At 37.9% G+C, this 22,821-nt stretch overlaps 1 protein-coding gene across 1 annotated transcript in view; it reads left to right on the top strand.

Moving 5' to 3' along the window:
- The window catches only part of LOC139180901 (uncharacterized), a 462,995-nt gene that overhangs the window by 311,098 nt on the left and 129,076 nt on the right, over positions 1 to 22,821 (top strand). The window contains exon 11 of the mRNA XM_070783492.1: positions 234 to 317. Within this exon, the coding sequence (XP_070639593.1) occupies positions 234 to 317 (84 nt within the window). The remainder of the gene's footprint in view (positions 1 to 233; positions 318 to 22,821) is intronic.

The raw sequence follows: 22,821 nt of genomic DNA, 5'->3' as shown, positions 1-22,821 counted from the left end.
GTTGTGACAGTCAGAATTAACATAGAATAATGCCAGACATATAGGAAGTACTCAGTAAATGTTAACTGTTTGTACAATCATCATTGTACATGTGCAGTGTTTATGATCTGATTTTTTTCCACAAATATATTAAAAAGCTGATAAAGATGTCTGGGCCTTCTTTAACAATCTTGGCTTCCTTTTTATAGCACATTAGGCTTTATATTTCATGGGATTTTCACTTTTGCTTTTAGCCAATTGCCCTTGAGCCTGAAACAGTGAGTTTCTCAATGGAACATGGACCTGACTATGTTTCTCCAACTCAGCATCTATCAGTGGTGAGTAGGTTGAATTCTCCATTGTGAATATTGAGAAGTTAACTATTGGGGGGAAAGATACAGAAACTTCAACACTTAAATAATATTCCATATGTAGTTTGAATTCAAGGATTTAGATATAATTTATTTTATTACAATATTATTTGAACTCAAATAGAATCATGCTACTATGGACTATAGTTAAGATTCCATTTCAGTAGTCTTACAAGAACAATTCAGTATTTATTCATTTATTTATGTAATCATAATTTATTGAACAAACAGCCTGAGTGCTATTGATGGCTATATGTGGTCTTTATTTCCTTCCCACATAAACATGGGCTAATATTCAATTTTTGATCCTGTTGACTCTTCTTTCCTTGAAACTTCATGTAACAATTATATTTTCTGTAACCTTCTTATTTTTTTCTAACTTCTCTGATTCTCAGTTGGTTTCTCCAGTTCTTATTCCTTAGCATGGCATATACACAACCCTTAAAGATAGAATACCCCCTCAAAATAAGATACCAACCAAATTTCCAATTTCAATCCCTGCAGCCTCTTGTCCTAGTCTACTAGCCGTACCAGAATACTCCTACATCCTTAAATATTTCATATATTCTCACTCTATTATTTTTGTTCATATTTTTCTCAGTGTTCAGATTCCCTTCCAATCCCTTCTCTGAGTGATTCTTTTTTATTGAAATATAGTTGACTTACAATACTATATTAGCTTCATGTGTACAGCACAGTAATTCAGTACTTTTATAGATTATACTCCATTAAAAGTTATTATAAGACAATGTCTGTAATTCCCTATGCTATATAATATATCCTTGTGCCTATTTTATACTTATTAGTTTGTATCTCTTAATCCTGTACTCCTAATGTGCCCCTCCACTTTTCCCTCTCCCCACTGATAACCACTAAGTTGTTTTCCATATCTGTGAGTCTGTTTCTGTCTGATTATATACATTCACTTGTATTACATTTAAGATGGCACAGGTAAGTGATATGATACAGTATTTATCTTTCTCTGCCTGAGTTATATCACTAAGCATAAAATTCTCTAGATCCATTCACCATAAAACTCCTAGAAAGACAGAGCACTCTCTGACATAAATCATAACAATATTTTGAGGCTCTTTCTCCTAAAGCAAAGGAAATAAAAGCAAAAATAAACAAATTGGACCCAATTAAACTTAAATGTTTTTGCAGAGCAAAGGAAATCATTGACAAAATGAAAAGACAACCCACGGAATGCAAGAAAATATTTATAAATTATGTGATAAACAAGGTGTTAATATCCAAAATATACAAACAGCTTATACAATTCATTACCAAAAAAACAACCCAATGAAAAATTGGACAGAAGACTTGAACAGACATTTTTCCAAAGAGGGCATACATGTGGATAACAAACACATCAAAAGATGCTCAGCATCACAAATTATTAGAGGAATGCAAACCAAAACCACAATGAGTTATCACCTCACACCTGTCAGTGGCTATCATCAAAATATCTACAAATAGCAAATGTTAGCCAGAATATGGAGAAAAGGGAACCCTTGTACACTGCTGGTGAAAGTGTAAATTGGTGCAGCCACTGTTAAAAATAGTATGGAAGTTCCTTAAAAAAAAAAAAAAAAAACTAAAAATAAGACTAATGTATAAGCCAGCAATTCCATTCCTGGGTATATATATGGGGGAAAAAAAAAAAAAGTGAATACACTACTTTGAAAAGAAACATACATCTCATTGTTCATAGTAGCACTATTTACAATAGCCAAGACATGGAAGCAACCCCCAAAGCGCCCACCAACTGATGAATGGATAAAGATATGGTATATACATATTGAGTTGACTGAAAAGTTCATTCAGGTTTTTTGCTATGCTAAGTCTCTCAGTTGTGTCCAAATCTTTGTGACTGCATGGACTGTAACCTGCCAGGCTCCTCTGTCCATGGGCATTTTCCAGGCAAGAATACTGAAGAGGGTTGCCATGCACTCCTCCAGGGGATCGAACCCAGGTCTCTCACATTGCAGACAGATTCTTTTGGTAACATGGAAAAACTTGAATGAACTTTTTGGCTAACTTTGTGTGTGTGTGTGTGTGTATGTATGTGTACACATCAAAATATTACTCAGCTATAAAAAATGAATTCTTCCATTTGTAGCAAGGTGAATAGACCTCAGGAATATTGTGCTTTGTGAGGTAAGTCAGACCAGTTAATTCTTATGTATTCTTCAACATTAAATTCAAATGTCATTTCTCTTGTGACATCTTGCCTGACACCTCTGGGTAGAACTAAGTAGCTTCTTCTTTCTGGTCATGTGGCACTTTGTAAATAATACTTTCAAACAGCTCATCACACTGCATTCTAGTCAGTCTGTACCATCTTTTATTATTGATGTTTGTAATTACAGCAAATACCATAGTAATTTTCACGTTGTAGGAATGTAATGTTTGTTGATGGATGAATATGTGATTGAATGTATGTAGGTATAGATGAATGGATGGATGAATGGATGGGTTGTCAATGTCCTATACCGTAAGGCCAAGCCAGAAAAACATAATAAAGTATGAGTAAACCAAAGGTATTATGTCATCCACTAGGTTTACAGAATAGAAAAACAAAAGTGAAATCAAATTTTGATTAACACAGTGGGTTCTGATATTTTTATTCTGCTAAATCCACTATTTCTGCCAAAGGAAAGGAAACCTTATAATCCAGTCCTAATTATATGGGATCATTTACTCTTCCAGGGATATAAATACACAAGCACTATGTCCTATAGTGTTTCTGGCCCCTCTGACAAGATCATAAAGTAATTAAATTCTTCCAACTTCTACTCTTGCATTCACAAAATCAGTTTACCACATTAATATAGTTATTCTCTTACCGGATCCTGTCATTTATTTTGGAAACATCAAATAATATATAAGTACAAGAAAAATAAAAGTGTTTAGATAATTAAATAGCAGCAACTTTACAGGTGATATCCAGAAATTCTTCACTTCTGTTCCCAAAAAACATGAACCAGAATATATCATATTAAGAAATAAGAAATTATTCTATCTAACCAGCTCAGTCTTCAGTTGAGACATGTAAACAAATGTTTGGAATTTTCTCATATATAAATTATAATATTGATTTATTACATAACAAAAATACACGGTTGATTATAAGTATATAGGAACCTCATATTATCAGTGTTATAATAAAATATTTGAAAGACAGAAATAAATCCTACATTTTTCTTGCAAAATCGGAGTTATGCAGTATCAAGTAGCCACCTTTTAGGAGAAAATGTGGATGAAGTCCTAATTTAGTTTATTCATCATTAAAAGCTAAGTTATGAGGATCAAAAAAAAAAAAAAGTGTTAATCGCTCAGTTGTGTTTAACTCTTTGCAACCCCATGGACTGTAGCCCACCAGGCTTCTCTGTCCATAGAATTCTCCAGGTCAAAACACTGGAGTGGGTAGCCATTCCCTTCTCCAGGGGATCTTCCTGACCCAAGGACTGAACCAGAGTCTCCTGCATTACTGGCAGATTCTTTATTGTGTGAGCCACCAGGAAAGACCAAAAGAGGCACTAATTAACATCTAATTCAGAAAGTATTACCATCAGTCATGTTTATAAGTTCTGGCTGTTCCATACATTTTAGAAGTGCCTTTTGTTTGGAAGTTGATAACTGTATGTGTCTAAATGAGAATGTAAGCAAAAGCCATATGTGTGTGATAATGACACCTCAATTTACCTCTTTACAATCTCTTCACAAGAGATGTAAACCTAAGGGTATATAAAAAGAAATAATTGATGTAATCACTAAATTTATCTCTAGAACAATGAAAAAGTTTACTTTTCAGAAATACTGAAAGTTCCCATTCCATATGCTTTGTGAGTGTAATTACATGGCCTGTCAACTGTTACCAGTGAAACACTCAATGAAATGTAGGTCTAAAAATAAACAAATGGGACCTAGTTAAACTTAAAAGCTTTTGCACAACGAAGGAAACTATAAGCAAGGTGAAAAGACATTCTTCAGATTGGGAGAAAATAATAGCAAATGAAGCAACTGACAAAGAATTAATCTCAAAAATATACAAGCAGCTCCTACAGCTCAATTCCAGAAAAATAAATGACCCAATAAAAAAATGGGCCAAAGGACTAAACAGACATTTCTCTAAAGAAGACATACAGATAGCTAACAAATGCATGAAAAGGTATTCAACATCACTCATTATCAGAGAAATGCAAATCAAAACCGCAATGAGGTACCATTTCACACCAGTCAGAATGGCTGCTATCCAAAAGTCTGCTGCTGCTGCTAAGTTGCTTCAGTTGTGTACAACTCTGTGCGACCCCATAGATGGCAGCCCACCAGGCTCCCCCGTCCCTGGGGTTCTCCAGGCAAGAACACTGTTATGGGTTGCCATTTCCTTCTCCAATGCATGAAAGTGAAAAGTGAAAGTGAAGTCGCTCAGTCCTGTCCTACTCTTAGTGACCCCATGGATTGCAGCCTACCAGGCTCCTCCATCCATGGAATTTTCCAGGCAAGAGTACTGGAGTGGGGTGCCACTGCCTTCTCTGATCCAAAAGCCTACAAACAATAAATGCTGGAGAGGGTACAGAGAAAAGGAAACCGTCTAACACTGTTGGTGGGAATGCAAACTAGTACAGCCACTATGGAGAACAGTGTGGAGATTCCTTAAAAAACTGGAAATAGAGCTGCCATATGACCCAGCAATCCCACTGCTGGGCATACACACCAAGGAAACCAAAATTTAAAGAGACACATGTATCCCAGTGTTCATCACAGCACTGTTTACAATAGCTAGGACAGGGAAGCAACCAGATGTCCATCAGCAGACGAATGGATGAGAAAGCTGTGGTACATATACACAATGGAATATTACTCAGCTATTAAAAAGAATGCATTTGAATCAGTTCTGATGAGTGGATGAAGCTGGAGCCTATTATACGGAGTGAAGTAAATTAGAAAGAAAAACACCAATGCAGTATATTAAAATATCAAATTTATAAAGATGGTAATGATGACCCTATATGCAAGACAGCAAAAGAGACACAGATGTAAATAACAGTCTTTTGGTCTTGGTGGGAGAAGGCAAGGGTGGGATGATTTGAGAGAGTAGCACTGAAACATGTATATTATCATTTGTGAAATAGACCACCAGCCCAGGTTCAATACATGAGACAGGGGGCTCAGGGCTGGTGCACTGGGATGACCCAGAGGGATGGTATGGGGAGGAAGGTGGAAGGAGGGTTCAGGATGGGGAACACATGTACACCCATGGCTGATTCATGTCCATGTATGGCAAAAAACACTACAATGTTATAAAGTAATTAGCTTTCAATTAAAGTAAATTAATTTTAAAAAAGGAAATGTAGGTCTAAATAATATTATAATAATAGCTACAACTTATGGAGTATTTACTGTGTGCTGTATACTATCATAATCACTTTATAAGTGATGATTTAATATTTTTGCTAATACAATAAATTCTATATTATACATTTATTTTTCTCCATTTTATATACAAAGAAACTGAGTAACATAGAGTCTAAGCAAACTGCCAAAAGTCACATAGCTATTAAATGGCAGGCAATCTGACTCCAGAGCTCATGCTCTTATGCAATATGCTACACTGTTTTTATGTTGCCTAGCTTTTGCCTACAGAATTGCTACAATGAGCTCCCTCCAAAACAAAGTTCCATTTGGTTCCTTGTTCTCTTGACAGAAAGGCTTGTAGGGATTGGCCTAGGTGACGTTATGGAATTACTGGCAATTTTAGACTTAGCTAGGTTTCTGAACGGCCAAAGTACAGTGGTAAAATGTTAAATACCTCCTTTAAGAGGCCATTTGTAATGAGGAAGTTTATATATTCTGTTCAATGAAAAGTTACAAACCTCTAAAATTCTACTTTTACATTTTGTGATTCTTCCTGATGAAAACAGTTTTCATCATCTTTCATTCCATTATATTGTTATTGATTCCTGTAGTACTAATTTAAAAGCTTTTGTTACCTACTTTGCCTTAAAATATGCATAACTTTTAAATTAAATATAAAAATAACCAATAACACATCACTAGTGATTAGAATCAACTTGTGAGATGTCAGAAGGCCTCTGTCAAAATCAGTCAATGAATTCTCAAGTGTATTCTTCTAATTTAAAACATCAACCACAGTTTTCTTCTATCCATATGTTAGTTGTATGTCTATATGCTTTTGCTATGTGGGTCCTTTTATCTCCCAAAAAGGCTTCTGTAACTTATTACAGCATATTTGAGTTTTCAAAGTACACTTTCCCTTGAGTGTTAATCATACTTTGTTAGCAAACCAAGTTTTATTGTTGCTGTTATTGTTGTTATATTACACAAAACATTGAACATACCCAATTAATTTTGTAGGTTATTTGGAAAGGTGGTACTTTGACAAGGCCATGGGGTGTGTTTATAAATTTAAAGTTTCATAGTCATTGTTCATAGATTTTTATACTATTCTTATATTTATTAATATTGATTATTTTTAAGTTCATTTAACTTCTAAACTGATCATCCATTTTATGCACTGCAAAGAGATTATTCTTTCTATAAATACTCACTTCAGTCCACCAACTCCTAGAGCTTGCTCAACTCATGTCCATTGAGTCGGTGATGCCATCCAACCATCTCATCCTCTGTCATCCCATTCTCCCCCTGCCTTCAAACTTTCCCAGCATTAGGATCTTTTCCAATGAGTCAGTTCTTTGCATCATGTGGCCAAAGTATTGGAGCTTCAGCATCAGTCCTTCCAATTAATATTCAGGACTGATCTCCTTTAGGATTGACTGGTTTGATATCCTTGCAGTCCAAGGGACTCTCAAGAGTCTTCTCCAACACCATTCTTCAAAAGCATCAATTCTTCGGCACTAAGCTTTCTTTGTAGTCCAACTCTTACATCCATACATGACTACTGCAAAAACCATAGCTTTTACTAAATGGACCTTTGTTGGTAAAGTAATGTCTCTGCTTTTTAATATGCTGCCTAAGTTTGTCATAGCTATTCTTCCAAGGAGCAAGTATCTTTTAATCTCCTGGCTGCAGTTATCATCTGCAGTGATTTTGGAGCCCCGAAAAATAAAGTCTCTCACTGTTTCCATTGTTGTTCCAGTATTTGCCATGAACTAATGGGACTGGATGCCATGATCTTAGTTCTTTGAATGTTGAGTTTTAAGCCAACTTTTTCAGTCTCCTCTTTCACTTTCATTAAGAGACTCTTTAGTTCTTCTTCACTGTCTGCCATAAGGGTGGTGTCATCTGCATATCTGAGGTTATTGATATCTCTCCCTGCAATCTTGATTCCATCTTGTGCTTCATCCAGCCTGGCATTCCACATGATGTACTCTGAATATAAGTTAAATAAAGCAGGGTGACAATATACAGCCTTGACGTACTCCTTTTCCTATTTGGAACCAGTCTGTTGTTCCATGTCCAGTTCTAACTGTTGCTTTTTGACCTGCATACAGATTTTTTCAGGAGGCAGGTAAGGTGGTCTGGTATTCTCATCTCTTTCAGAATTTTCCACATTTTGCCGTGATCCACACAAAGGCTTTTGCATAGTCAGTAAAGCAGAAGTAGGTGTGCTTTTTTGTTTGTTTGTTTGTTTAACTTTCTTACTTTTTTCGATGATCCAACAGATGTTGGCAATTTGATTTCTGGTTCCTCTGCCTTTTCTAAGTCCAGCTTAAACATCTGAAAGTTCTTGGTTCACGTACAGTTGAAGCCTGACTATAAATACTACTTCATTATAAAATTTCACTCTCCTACTCAAAACTTCATGACTCACCTGCAAATTAACTCCAAATGCCTTTGCTAGTAAATCCAAACCATCTACCAAAACGCCCACACTATTTTTTCAGTATCATATTACTTATTTTTGTTTTTGTTATGTTTTGTTTGCTTTCTTTTGCTTTCTATTCCTACTATAATGGGATTCATACTCTCCTTGGAATTCACACTATGTATTCTTAGCATTCTGCCTTTGCTAAAATCATGTGATCTCTGAAAATGTCAAACACTCTTGCCTCTGATTATGTGAATTCTCTTTCTTAAAAACAGATCTCTACCATTTCCATGAGGTCTTTTCTCACCATTCCGTCTCTTATAACTGTCACAAAACTTTATATTCATATATAGTACCACTTTGTGTGCTCAGATGTGTCTGATTCTTTGCCACCCCATGGACTATAGCCCACCAAGTTCCTCTGTCCATGGAATTCTCCAGGCAAGATTAATGGAATGGGTTGCCATTTCCTTCTCCAGGGAATCTTTCCAACCCAGGAATCAAACTGGCATCACTTGCACCTCTTGCATTGTCAGGTGGGTTGCTTACCACTGCACCACCTGGGAAGCACATATTCATATATTACATTGTACTATTTCTCTTTGTTAACCAGACTTAGGGTCCTTCAGGGAAAATATCTTTCTGATTTAAGAGAATGCCTATAGCATAATGAACATAAATGTTTGCCATTTTATTCACTAGTCTAGTAGATTCTTATCAATCACTTTAGGCATTACAGTGGAAAGAAAAGCCAATTAGGACTTAAGAGATCAGGATAATCGTCCTGACTTGGTCACAAATTAACACATTTTACATAAAACAGATCATTTATATAAATTTTATTTTTCCCTCTCAAATACCTTTTCAGTGAATGGTGATAATGATTTCTATTCTACTTAATAATTTTGAGGTCAGGCTTGAATGTGGTTATTTATTGGAAAATTTTTTGAAAAATTATAAAGTATTTTATAAATGCAAGAGATAGTTATATATAAGATGTATTTCCTGAAAGTCATTTTATTGACCCGAGTATTTTAAAAAAACTGTACTTTTTATAAGTACATTATTTTCTGCTATAAAACTTTTCTCAAAGTACCAATATTGAAGTGAAACTACAAGGACTTTGGAAAGCCTATATTCAATGTATTTTCTTACCTACTAGTTGACCAGCAAAGTGGACATGAGAATATACCAGGTTTCCATGTTGAGACACACAACAATTTATCTCTGACAAAATTCAACCAATAATTTAACTATTTATGCTGTACATTGAGAATTAAAGTCTTGAATAAGCTGAGTCTATAAGAGTTAGTAATGTTGTAAGGACAGGGCTTTTCAGAATCAGTATTAAGAAAATTTTCCTATAATACATATAGAAGGTCAATAGTTTGTAGTATATTTCTTGCAAAGTGAATTCGGGAACATTCTGAAAGTCTATAGTAAATAAAGGAATCCATATCCAATGAAAAGGTCATAAAAGACTTTGTGAATTTATATATATGAGCACAAAGTAAAGCATATTAAAATATATATATCAGAAAAACTTGGTTATAATTCAACTGTCATAGATGAGACTATCAGTGAATGGACCACTCGATACACATTTGCTTTAGCTATATAGTAGTATTGTTGTTGTTCAGTCTCTCAGTCAAATACGACTCTTTGCAACCTCATGGATTGCAACAGGCCAGGCTTCCCTGTCCTTCATCATCTCCCAGTTTAGTTCAGTCACTCAGTCGTGTCTGACTCTTTGCGAACCCATGAATCACAGCATGCCAGGCCTCCCTATCCATCACCAACTCCAGGAGTCCAACCAAACCCATGTCCATCGAGTCGGTGATGCCACCCAACCATCTCATCTTCTGTCATCCCCTTCTTCTCCTGCCCTCAATCTTTCCCAGCATCAGGGTTTTTTCAAATGAGTCAGCTCTTCACATAAGGTGGCCAGAATATTGGCATTTCAGCTTCAACACCAGTCCTTCCAATGAACACCTAGGACTGATCTCCTTTAGGATGGACTGGTTGGATCTCCTTCCAGTCCAAGGGACTCTCAAGAGTCTTCTCCAACACCACAGTTCAAAAACATCAATTATTCAGCACTCAGCTTTCTTTATAGTGCAACTCTCACATCCATACATGACCACTAGAAAAACCATAGCCTTGACTAGATGACCTTTGTTGGTAAAGTAATGTCTCTGTTTTTAATATGCTGTCTAGCTTGGTCATAACTTTCCTTCCAAGGAGTAAGCATCTTTTAATTCCATGGCTGCAGTCACCATCTGCAGTGATTTTGGAGCACAGAAAAATAAAGTCAGCCACTGTTTCCCCATCTATTTGCCATGAAGTGATGGGACCGGATGCCATGACCTTAGTGTTCTGAATGTTGAGCTTTAAACCAACTTTTTCACTCTCCTCTTTCACTTTCATCAAGAGGCTCTTTAGTTCTTCTTCACTTTCTGTCATAAGGGTGGTATCATCTGCATATCTGAGGTTATTGGTATTTCTCCCAGAAATCTTGATTCCAGCTTGTGCTTCCTCCAGCCCACCGTTTCTCATGATGTACTCTGCATATAAGTTAAATAAGCAGGGTGACAGTATACAGCCTTGATGTACTCCTTTTCCTATTTGGAATCAGTCTGTTGTTCCATGCCCATTTCTAACTGTTGCTCCCTGACCTGTATACAGGTTTTTCAAGAGGCAGATCAGGTGGTCTGGTATTCCCATCTCTTTCAGAATTTTCCACAATTTATTGTGATCCACACAGTTAAAGGCTTTGGCAGTCAATAAAACAAAAATAGATGTTTTTCTGGAACTCTCTTGCTTTTTGGATGATCCAGTGGATGTTGACAACTTTATCTCTGTTTCCTCTGTCTTTTCTCAAACCAGCTTGAACATCTGGAAGTTCACGGATCATGTATTGCTGAAGCCTGTCTTGGAGAATTTTAAGCATTACTTTACTAGCATGTGAGATGAGTGCAATTGTGCAGTAGTTTGAGCATTCTTTGGCATTGCCTTTCTTTGGGATTGGAATGAAAACTGACCTTTTCCAGTCCTGTGGCCACTGCTGAGTTTTCCAAATTTGCTGGCATATTGAGTGCAGCACTTTCACAACCTCATCTTTCAGGATTTGAAATAGCTCAACTGGAATTCCATCACCTCCACTAGCTTTTTTCGTAGTGATGATTCCTAAGGCCCACTTGACTTCACATCCCAGGATGTCTGGCTCTAGGTGAATGATCACACCATTGTGATTATCTGGGTCATGAAGATCTTTTTTGTACAGTTCTTCTGTATATTCTTGCCACCTCTTCTTAATATCTTCTGCTTCTGTTAGGTCCATACCATTTCTGTCCTTTATTCAGCCCATCTTTGCATGAAATGTTCCCTTGGGATCTCTAATTTTCTTGAAGAGATCTCTAGTCTTTCCCATTCTGTTGTTTTCCTCTATTTCTTTGCATTGATCACTGAGGAAGGCTTTCTTATCTCTCCTTGCTATTCTTTGTAACTCTGCATTCAAATGAGTGTATCTTTCCTTTTCTCCTTTGCTTTTCACTTCCCTTCTTTTCACAGCTATGTGTAAGGCCTCCTCAGACAGCCGTTTTGCTTTTTTGCATTTCTTTTTCTTGAGGATGGTCTTGATTCCTGTCTCCTGTGCAGTGTCACGAACCTCCATCCATGGCTCATCAGCCACTCTGTCTGTCAGATCTAGCATCATCTCCCAGGGCTTGCTATACTCATGTCCATTGAGTCGGTGATGGCATCCAACCATCTCGTCCATTGTCTTCCCCTTCTCCTGCCTTCAATCTTTTCCAGCATCAGGGTCTCTTCTAATGTGTCAGCTCTTTGCATCAGGTGGCCAAAATATTGGATCTTCAGGTTTCAGCACCAATAAGTCCTTCCAATGAATATTTGGGATTGATTTCCTTTAGGATTGACTGGGTTGATATCCTTGCAGTCCAAGTTACTCTCAAGAGTCTTTTCCAACACCACACTGCAAAGCATCAATTTTTCAGGGCTCAGCCTTCTTTATGGTCCACCTCTCACATCCATACATAACTACTGGAAAAAAACCATAGCTTTGACTAGACTGACCTTTGTTGGCAAAGCAACATCTCTGCTTTTTAATACATGGTCTAGGTTGCTCATGGCTTTTCTAGCAAAGAGCAAGCATCTTTTAATTTCATGGCTGCAGTTATTTTCTGCAGTGATTTTGGAGCCCAAGAAGATAACATCTGTCACAGTTTCCATTGTTTCCCCATCTATTTGCTATGAAGTGATGGGACTGGATAACATTGTCTTAGTTTTTTTTTTATGTTGACCTTTAAGTCAGCTCTTTTACTCTCCTGTTTCACTTTCATCAAAAGGCTCTTTAATTCCTCTTTGATTTCTGACATAAGTGAGGTGTCACCTACATATCTGAGGTTATTGATATTTCTCCTAGCAATCTGGATTCCAGCTTATGCTTCATCCAGCCTGGCATTTTTCATGATGTACCATGCATATAAACTAAGCAGGGTGGCAATATACAGCCTTGTTGTACTCTTTTTCCAATTTGGAATCAGTCCATTGTACCATGTCTGGTTCTAAATGTTACTTCTTGACCTGAATACAGGTTTTGCCAAAGATAGGTAAGGTGGTCTGGTGTTCCCATCTCTTTAAGAATTTTCCATGGTTTATTTGTGATCTGTAGTCAAAGGCTTTGGTGTAGTCAATAAAGCATAAGTAGATGTTTTTCTGGAATTCTCTAGCTTTTTCTATGATCCAACAGATGTTGGCGATTTGATCTCTGGTTCTTTTGTCTTTTCTCAACCCAGCTTGTATATCTGGAATTTTCGGTTCACATACTGTGGAGGAATACCTGGAATGAGTTGGGGTTTCAAAGCAAGAATGCTGAAGTGGTTGCCATTCCCTCTATAGTGGACCACATTTTGTCAGAAGTCTCCACGATGACCCTCTGTCTTGGGTGGCCCTACACGGTCTGGCTCAGAGTGTCATTGAGTAAGGCAAGGTTGTGTTCCATGTGGAGCAGGCCATAGCAATCCTATTTAGAATTTTAACAGAGGAGTATCAGTGAATAACCACCACTCATCTAAGAATAAAATTAATTAAATGAGTTAATTTGGACTTAATGGAATCTTTTCTTTTTTAGAATGTGGAAAATCACTTGCATATAAGAAATTCACAGGCCTTTCTGCTTCAGTCCTTCTGCTTTTCCAAGCCAAAATCATCCTTTCTACAGTCCAGGAAGATAAGCTACTTGGGACAGCTAGATTTTAATAACACCCTTATGAGTTGAGTCTGTAAAGAATCTGCCTGCAGTGCAGGAGACCCGGGTTCAATCCCTGGGTTGGGAAGATCCCCTGGAGAAGGAAATGGCAACCCACTCCAGTATCCCTGCCTGGAAAATCTCATGGACAGAGGAGCCTGGTGGGCTACAGTCCATGGGATCGCAAAGAGCCGGGTATGACTGAGCCAGTAACACTTACTTACTTACTTATGAGTTGGGTAATTAGGATTGTTATTGTTGTTGTTCAGCCACAAGGTCATGTCAGACCCTGTGAGCCCATGAACTGCAGCACAGCAGGCTTCCCTGTCTTTAACTATCTCCCAGAGTTTGCTTAAACTCATGTCCATTGAATCAGTGATACCATTAAACTCTCTCATTCTCTGTCACCCCTTCTCTTCTTGCCCTCAATGTTTCCCAGCATCAGGGTCTTTTCTAGTGAGCTGACTCTTTTCTTCAGGTGGCCAATGTATTAGAGCTTCATCTTCAGCGTCATTCATTCCAATGAATATTCAGGACAGATTTCCTTTAGGATTGACTGGTTTGATCTCCTTACAGTCCAAGGAACTGTCAAGAGTCTTCTCCAACACCACAGTTCAAAAGCATTACTTCTTCGGTACTCAGCTTTCTTTGTAGTCCAACATTTACATCCATACATGACTATCGGAAAAACCGTAGCTTTGACTATATGGACCTTTGTCAGCAAAGTGATGTCTCTGTTTTTTAATACTCTATCTAGTTTTGTCACAACTTTCTTCCAAGGAGCAAGCCTCTTTTAATTTTGTGGCTACAGTCAACATCCACAGTGACTTTGGAGCCCAAGAAAATAAAACCTGTCACTGTCACTTATAATAAACACCCTCAAAAGTCAGTAAATTTAGTTCTTCTTTCATATTTTGTTTAATCAGGATAGAGTCCTAAATACTAATATCAGAAAGCACAAATTGGGCACATGGATATTACAGGTTGAATCCATGCTGAAAAACGGAATTTGTAAGGCAGACTACTATTACACTTCTTGATAAAGGCGAACTAAACAGTGTGCATTAATTTTGCATTTTATATGATATGTGGTTTTCTCTTTTATTTGGAAAATATTCTAGCACTTTGAAAAGATGAATGTAAATTTAATCAATGGTCATGGGAAAAGTCCATGATGCCATTTGTTTTTATTCTTAATTTAAACTTTTTTATTTTGTATTGGATATTGGAATAAAGAGGTAAGAGAAACCCAAGTAAGATGGTATGCACTGAGAAAGGGCATCAAAGGGCAAACAGACTGAAACTGCAATCACAGACAACTAGCCAATCTGATCACAAGGACCACAGCCTTGTTTAACTCAATGAAACTAAGCCATGCCTTGTGGGGCCACCCAAGATGGCCAGGTCATGGTGGAGAGGTCTGACAGAATGTGGTCCACTGGAGAAGGGAATGGCAAACGCCTTCAATATTCTTGACTTGAGAACCCAATGAACAGTATGAAAAGGCACAAAGATAGGACACTGAAAGATGAACTCCCCAGGTCAGTAGGTGCCCAATATGCTACTGGAGATCAGTGGAGAAATAACTCCAGAAAGAATGAAAGGATGGAGCCAAAGCAAAAAAAAAAAAAAACAGTTGTGGATGGCCCTGGAGACAGAAGCAAGGTTCGATGCTGAAAAGGACAATATTGTGTAGGAACCTGGAATGTTAGGTCCATGAATCAGGGCATATTGGAAATGGTCAAACAGGAGAAGGCAAGAGTGAACATCGACATTCTAGGAAGCAGCAAACTAAGATGGACTGGAATGGGTGAATTTAATGCAGATGCCTGTTTTATCTACTACTGTGGGCAGGTATCCCTTAGAAGAAATGGAGTAACCATAATAGTCAACAAGAGTCTGAAATGCAGTACTTGGATGCAATCTCTGAAACAACAGAATAATCTCTGTTCGTTTCCAAGGAAAACCATTCAATGTCACAGTAATCCAAGTCTATGCCCCAACCAGTAATGCTGAAGAAGCTGAAGTTGAATGGTTCTATGAAGACCTACAAGACATTCTACAACTAACACCAAAAAAAGATGTTCTTTTCATTATAGGGGCCTGGAATGCAAAAGTAGGAAGTCAAGAAACACCAGAAGTAACAGGCAAATTTGTCCTTAGAGTACAGAATGAAGCAGGGCAAAGGCTAATAGAGTTCTGCCAAGAGAACGCACTGGTCATTAGCAAACACCCTTTTCCAAAAACACAAGAGAAGACTATACACATGGACATCACCAGATGGTCGACACTGAAATCAGATTGTTTACATTTTTTTCAGCCAAAGATGGAGAAGCTCTATACAGTCAGCAAAAACAAGATCGGGAGCTGACTGTGGCTCAGATCATGAATTTATTTTTGCCAAATTCAGACTCTAACTGAAGAAAGTGGGGAAAACCACTAGGCAATTCAGGTATGACCTAAATCAAATCCCTTGTGACTATACAGTGGAAGTGAAAAATAGATTTAAGGGTCTAGATCTGATAGACAGAGTGCCTGAAGAACTATAGACAGAGGTTTGTGACATTGTACAGGAGACAGGGATCAAGACGATCCCCACGGGGGGAAAAAAAAAAAAACATGCAAAAAAGCAATTTGTCTGTTTGAGGAGCCCTTACAAATAGCTGTTAAAAGAAAAGAAGCAAAAAGGAAAGGAGAAAAGGAAAGATATAAGCATTTGATTGCATAGTTCGAAAGAATAGCAAGGAGAGATAAGAAAGCCTTCCTCAGCAATCAATGCAAAGAAATAGAGGAAAGCAATAGAATGGGAAAGACTAGAGATCTTTTCAAGAAAATTAGAGATGGCAAGGGAATATTTCATGCAAAGATGGGCTGAATAAAGGACAGAAATGGTATGGACCTAACAGAAGCAGAAGATATTAAGAAGAGGTGGAAAGAATACACAGGAGAACTGTACAAAAATATCTTCATGACCCAGATAATCTTAGTGGTGTTATCACTCACACTCACCTAGAACCAGACATCCTGGAATGTGAAGTCAAGTGGAAGTTAGGAAACATCACTATGAACAAAGATGGTGGAGGTGATGGAATTCCAGTTGAGCTATTTCAAATCCTGAAAGATGATGCTGTGACAGTGCTGCACTCAATATGTCAGCACATGTAGAAAACTCAGCAGTGGCCACAGGACTGGAAAGTTCAGTTTTCATTCCAATCCCAAAGAAAGGCAATGCCAAAGAATGCTCAAACTGCTGCACAATTGCACTCATCTCACATGCTAGTAAAGTAATGCTCAAAATTATCCAAGCCAGGCCTCAGCAATATGTGAACCATTAACTTCCAGATGTTCAAGCTGGTTTTAGAAAAGGCAGAGAAACCGGAGGTCAAATTGCCATCATGCACTGGATCATCAAAAAAGCAAGAGAGTTCCAGAAAAACATCTATTTCTGCTTTATTGACTATGCCAAAGCTTTTGACTGTGTGGATCACAATAAATTGTGGAAAATTCTGAAAGAGATGGGAATACCAGACCCCCTGACCTGCCTCTTGAGAAACCTGTATGCAGGTCAGGAAGCAACAGTTAGAACTGGACATGAGACAACAGACTGGTTCCAAATAGGAAAAGGAGTACGTCAAGGCTGTATATTGTCACCCTGCTTATTTAACTTATATGCAGAGTACATCATGGGAAACACTGGGCTGGAGGAAGCACAAGCTGGAATCAAGATTTCTGGGAGAAATACCAATAACCTCAGATATGCAGATAATACCACCCTTATGGCAGAAAGTGAAGAAGAACTAAAGAGTCTCTGATGAAAGTGAAAGAGGAGAGTGAAAAAGTTGGCTTAAAGCTCAACATTCAGAACACTGCGATCATGGCGTCCAGTCCCATCACTTCATGGCAAATAGATGGGGAAACAGTGGCTGACTTTATTTTTCTGTGCTCCAAAATCACTGCAGATGGTGATTGCAACCATGAAATTAAAAGACGCTTACTCCTTGGAAGGATAGTTATGACCAACCTAGATAGTATATTAAAAAGCAGAGACATACATCAACATTAACCCACCACAGGCAATGTATGACAAAACCAATACAATATTGGAAAGTAATTAACCTCCAATTAAAATAAATAAATTTATATTAAAAAAAAAAAAAAGCAGAGACATTACTTTGTCAACAAAGGTCCGTATAGGCAAGGCTATGGTTTTTTCCAGTGGTCATGTATGGATGTGAGAGTTGGACCATAAAGAAACCTGAGCACCGAAAAATGGATGCTTTTGAACTGTGGTGTTGGAGAAAACTCTTGAGAGTCCCTTGGACTGCAAGGAGATCCAACCATTCTATCCAAAAGCTGAATAGTCCTGGTGTTCATTGGAAGGACTGATGTTGAAACTAAAAATCCAATACTTTGGCCACCTGATGCGAAGAGCTGACTCATTTGAAAAAACCCTGATGCTGGGTAATATTGAGGGCAGGTGGAGAAGGGGACAGCAGAGGATTAGATGATTGGATGGCATCACCGACCTGATGGACGTGGGTTTGGGTGGACTCCGGGAGTTGGTGATGGACAGGGAGGCCTGGTGTGCTTTGGTTCATGGGGTTGCAAAGAGTCAGACATGAGTGAGCGACTGAACTGAACTGATTGGATAGTAGCTGATTAACAATATAGTGATATTTTCAAGTGAACAGTGAAGGGACTCAGCCATGTTGCTGTTATTGTTCAGTCGCTAGATCATGTTCGATTCTTTTGAGACCCCACGAATTGCCCATGGGATTTCCCAGGCTGAATACTGGAGTTGGTTGCTATTTCCTTCTCCAGGGGATCTTCCTGATCGAGGAATATAACTTGTGTTTCCTGCATTGGCAAGTGGATTCTTTACCAGTGAGCCACAAGGGAATTCCCAGATTCAGCCATACATAGACATATATGCATTCTCCCCAAAAATCCCCTTGGGTGAAGGCTGACACATAATATTGAATAGAGTTCTATGTGCTATATAGTAGTCCCTGGTGAGTTATCCTTTTTAAATATAGAAGTGTACACCTCTCAATCCCAAACTCTCTAATCATCCCTTCACCCCACGCCTTTCCACAGCAGCCATAGGTTGTTCTCTATGTCTGTGAGTCTCTTTCCTATTTTGGAATAAATTTGTATCATTTCTTTTATCTAGATCCATCCATGTTTCTCCAAATATCATAGTTTCATTTTCTTTAATGGCCGAGTAATATTTCATTGTGCATATGCACCACACCTTCTATATCCATTCCTCTGTCGATGGTCATTTAGGTTGCCTGTGTGTGTTGGCTGTTGTAAATGGTGCTGCAATGAATATTGGGGTGCATGTAACCTTTTGGATCATGGTTTTTCTCTGGATATATGCCCAGAAGTGGTATTGCAATGTCATATGGTAAGTCTTTTTTTTTTTTTTAAGGAACATCCATACTATTTTCCATAGTGGCTCTACCAATCTGTATTCCCCCCCCCCCCCAACAGTTTAGGAGGGTTGCCTTCTTTCCAAACCCTCTCCACCATTTTTCATTTGTGGATTTTTATGATGGCCATTCTGGTTGATGTGCAGTAATATCTCATTGTAGTTTTGGTTTGCATTTCTCTACTGATTAGCAGTGTTGAACGTCTTTTCATGTGACTCTTGGCCATCTGTATGTCTTCTCTGGAGAAGTGTCTGAGTGTTCTGCCCATTTGTTAATTGGGTTTTCTGTTTTGATGCTGTTAAGCATCATGAGCTGTTTGCAAGTTTTAGAGACTAATCCCTTCTCAATCCATTATTTGCAAATATTTCATGCCAGTCTGTAGGTTGTCTTTTTGTTTTGTTTCTTTTGCTATGCAAAAGCTTTTGAGTTTAAGTAGTTCCAATTTTTTATTTCTGTTTTTTATCCATTATTCTAAGAGACAGTACAAAAAAGACATTTTACTGTGATTTATGTCAGAGAGTGTTCTTTCTATATTTTTCTCTGAGAGTTTTATTGTTTCCAGTCTCACATTAAGTCTTTAAACCATGTTCAGTTCATTTTTGTGTATGGTGTTAAACAATGATCTAATTTCATTTTTTGGCATGTTGTTGTTGTTCAGTTGCTCAGTCATGTCCGACTTTTTGTGACCCCATGGACTGCAGCACACCAGGCTTCCCTGTCCTTCACCATCTCCTGAGCTTACTCAAACTCATGTCTATTGAGTTGCTGATGCCATCCAACCAACTCATCCTCTGGAATTCCCTTCTTTTCCTGCCTTTAATCTTTCCCAGCATCAAGGTATTTTCCAATGAGTTGGCTCTTTGCATCAGGTGGCCAAAGTATTGGACCTTTAGCTTCAGCATCAGTCCTTCCAATGAATATTCAGGACTGATTTCCTTTAGGATTGACTGGTTTGATCTCCTTGCAGTCCAAGGGACTCTCAAGAGTCTTCTCTAACACCGCAGTTCAAAAGATTGAACTCTTCAGTGCTCAACTTTCTTTATAGTCTAAGTCTCACATCCATACATGACTACTGGAAAAACCATAACTTTGACTAGATGGACCTTTGTCTGTAAAGTAATGTCTCTGCTTTTAAGTATGCTGTCTAGGTTTGTCATAGCTATTCTTCCAAGGAGCAAGCCTCTGTTAATTTCTTGGCTGCAGTCACCATCTGCAGTGATTTTGGAGCCCAAGAAAATAATTTCTGCCACTGTCTCCATTGTTTCCCCATCTGTTTACCATGAAGTGATAGGACTGGTTTCCATGATCCTGGCATTCATGATTCCAGCCTGTGTTTCATACAGCCCAGTCTTTTGTATGATATACTTGGCATACAAGTTAAATAAGCTGGGTGACAGTGGCAGTATACAGCCTTGACATACTCCTTTCCTAATTTTCAACCAGTTTGTTGTTCCACATCTGATTTAATTGTTGCTTCTTGACCTGCATAGAGGTTTCACAGGAGGTAGATAAAATGGTATGGTATTCCCATCTCCTTAAGAATTTTCTGTTGTTTGTAGTGATCCACAGAATCAAGACTTTAGCATAGTGAAGCAGAAGCTGTCCAGTTTTCCCAGCCCCACTTGTTGAAGAGACTGTTTTTGCAGCATTGTGTAGTCTTCCCTTCTTTGTCAAATATATGTGACTATAAGTGCCTGGGTTTATTTCTGGATTTTCTATCCTGTTCTATTGATCACATTTATTTTTATGCCTGTAAAGGCTGAGCACCTTTACATCTATTTTTATGTTTTGATGACTGTAGCTTTGTAATATAGGGAGCCGGAGTCCCCAGCTCCGTTTTTCTTTCTCAACATTGCTTTGGCTCTTTGGGGTCTTTTTTGTCTCTATACCAATTTTAAAGTTTTTGTTCTAGTTTTGTGAAAACTGTCATTGGCAATTTGATAGGGATTGCATTGAATTTGTAGACTGCCTTCAGTGGTATATTTGTTTTCAAGATATTGATTCTTCCAATCATGAGTATGTCTTTCCATCTGATTGTATCTTCAATTTCTTTCATCAGCATCATATAGTTTTCAGAATACAGGTCTTTTATCTCCTTAGTTAGACTTCTTCCTCAGTATTTTATTCTTTTTGATGCAATGGTAAATGTAATTGTTTCTTAAATTTCTCTTTCTTATCTTTCATTGTCAGTGTATAAAAATGCAACAGATTTCTGTGTATCGATTTTGTAGCCTACAACTTTACCAAATTCATTGATGAGTTTTAGTAGTTTTTTGGTAGTATCTTTAGGGTCTTCTATGTAATAAGGTCATGTCATCTGCAACAGTGACATTCTTTTCCAATTTTGATTCCCATTACTTATTTTTGTTCTCTGATTTCTGTAGCTATAACTTCCTAAATTCTGTTGAATATAAGTGGCAAGAATGGACAACCTTCTCTTGTTCCAGATCTTAGAGGAAATGCCTTCAGTTTTTCTCAATTGAGTATGATGTTAGCTGTAGGTTTGTCATATATGGCATTTATTATGTGGAAGTATGTTCCCTCTATGCCCACTTTCTAGAGATTTTTTTTTTTATCATAAACGGATGCTGAATTTTGCCAAAAGATTTTTCTGCATCTATAGAGATGATCATATGATTTTCATTCTTCAGTTTGTTGGTGTGGTATATCACATTTATTGATTTTTGGATGTTGAAAAATCCTTGTGTCACTGAGATGAATACCACTTGATGATGGTGTATGATCATTTTAATATATTGTTGAATTTGGATTGTTTGTATTTTTTGAGGGTTTTTGCATCTATATTCATCAATGATACTGGCCTATAATTTTTTTTGTGTGTGGTATCTTTGTCTGGTTTTGGTATCAGAGTGATAGTGTCCTTACAGAATGTATTTGGAAATTTTCCTTCCTCTGCAATTTTTTGGAAGAGTTTCAGAAGGGCAAGTGTTAACTCTTTTCTAAATGTTTGATAGAATTTCTCTGTGAAGCCACAGGTCCTAGACTTCTGTTTGTTGGGAAGTTTTTTCCACCACTTTATTGTTTTAATTGAAGGATAATTCCTTTACAGTATTTTGTCATTTTCTGTCATACCTCAACAAGAATCAGCAATAGGTACCCCCATGTCCCCTCCCTCCCAACCTTTCTCCCATCTCCCTCTGAGTCCCACCCTTCTAGATTGTCAGAGTTCCAGGGTCCAGCCCCAGCAGGATCCAGGGGTACCCTCGGGAAGGATGGCATCAGTGATAGAGATAACACGGGTCTTATAATGAACTGGAACCTGATGGCCCAGGGTCAAAAGATAAGAGAATAAAGGAGAAAGAATAAAGAGAAAAAAGGAGGCTGATATTCCTTGGTTTACACAGACAGCCAATAAAGCCCCTGGCATGGGACTTGCTCTGTTCACGGAGGCCACAGGCACCCTCTCAGTGGGGTGAAGATGTAGGGTGCCCTCTCCCCTGGGTGAAGACGCAGGGTGCTTTCCCAATTGGGTCTTAGAAGCCCAGGCAAAAATTAATTCAGAGAGCCTCTGTGCTCCAAGGAATCTGCCTGAAAAAAAGAGAGAGAGAGAAAGAAAGAAAAACGAGAGAGAGAGAGAGAGAGAAAGACACAGAGACCAGAGCTCTGGTGAAGTGGGATCCGCAGCTTTATTTTCAAAAGGAACGTTTATACTCTGAGTTACACATTTCTCAAAGTAAAAGATACAGAGTCAGCTCAACATTCCATCAATTTTACCTTTATTGAAAGCAGGACATTTTCTGTACACCTTTTTATAAACAAAGGTCTTATGTTATGTCTGGCCCTGTGGCCTGGTAACATTTCATGACTCTTTTCTGATAAAGGTTGATCAGCCAGAAAACTTGTTTTCCCTTAAAGTATTTTTTCTTTATTTCTCCCAGCCTCAGAAAGTACTAAATAAAGTTACATTCTCACAGAGCAAAGGTGCAGTGTGTCACAACAAACAAAGAACTTATT

The sequence above is a fragment of the Bos indicus genome, chromosome X (genome assembly GCF_029378745.1).
Source record: "Bos indicus isolate NIAB-ARS_2022 breed Sahiwal x Tharparkar chromosome X, NIAB-ARS_B.indTharparkar_mat_pri_1.0, whole genome shotgun sequence".
NCBI lineage: Eukaryota > Metazoa > Chordata > Mammalia > Artiodactyla > Bovidae > Bos > Bos indicus.
This window is presented reverse-complemented; position numbering and strand designations above follow the sequence as displayed.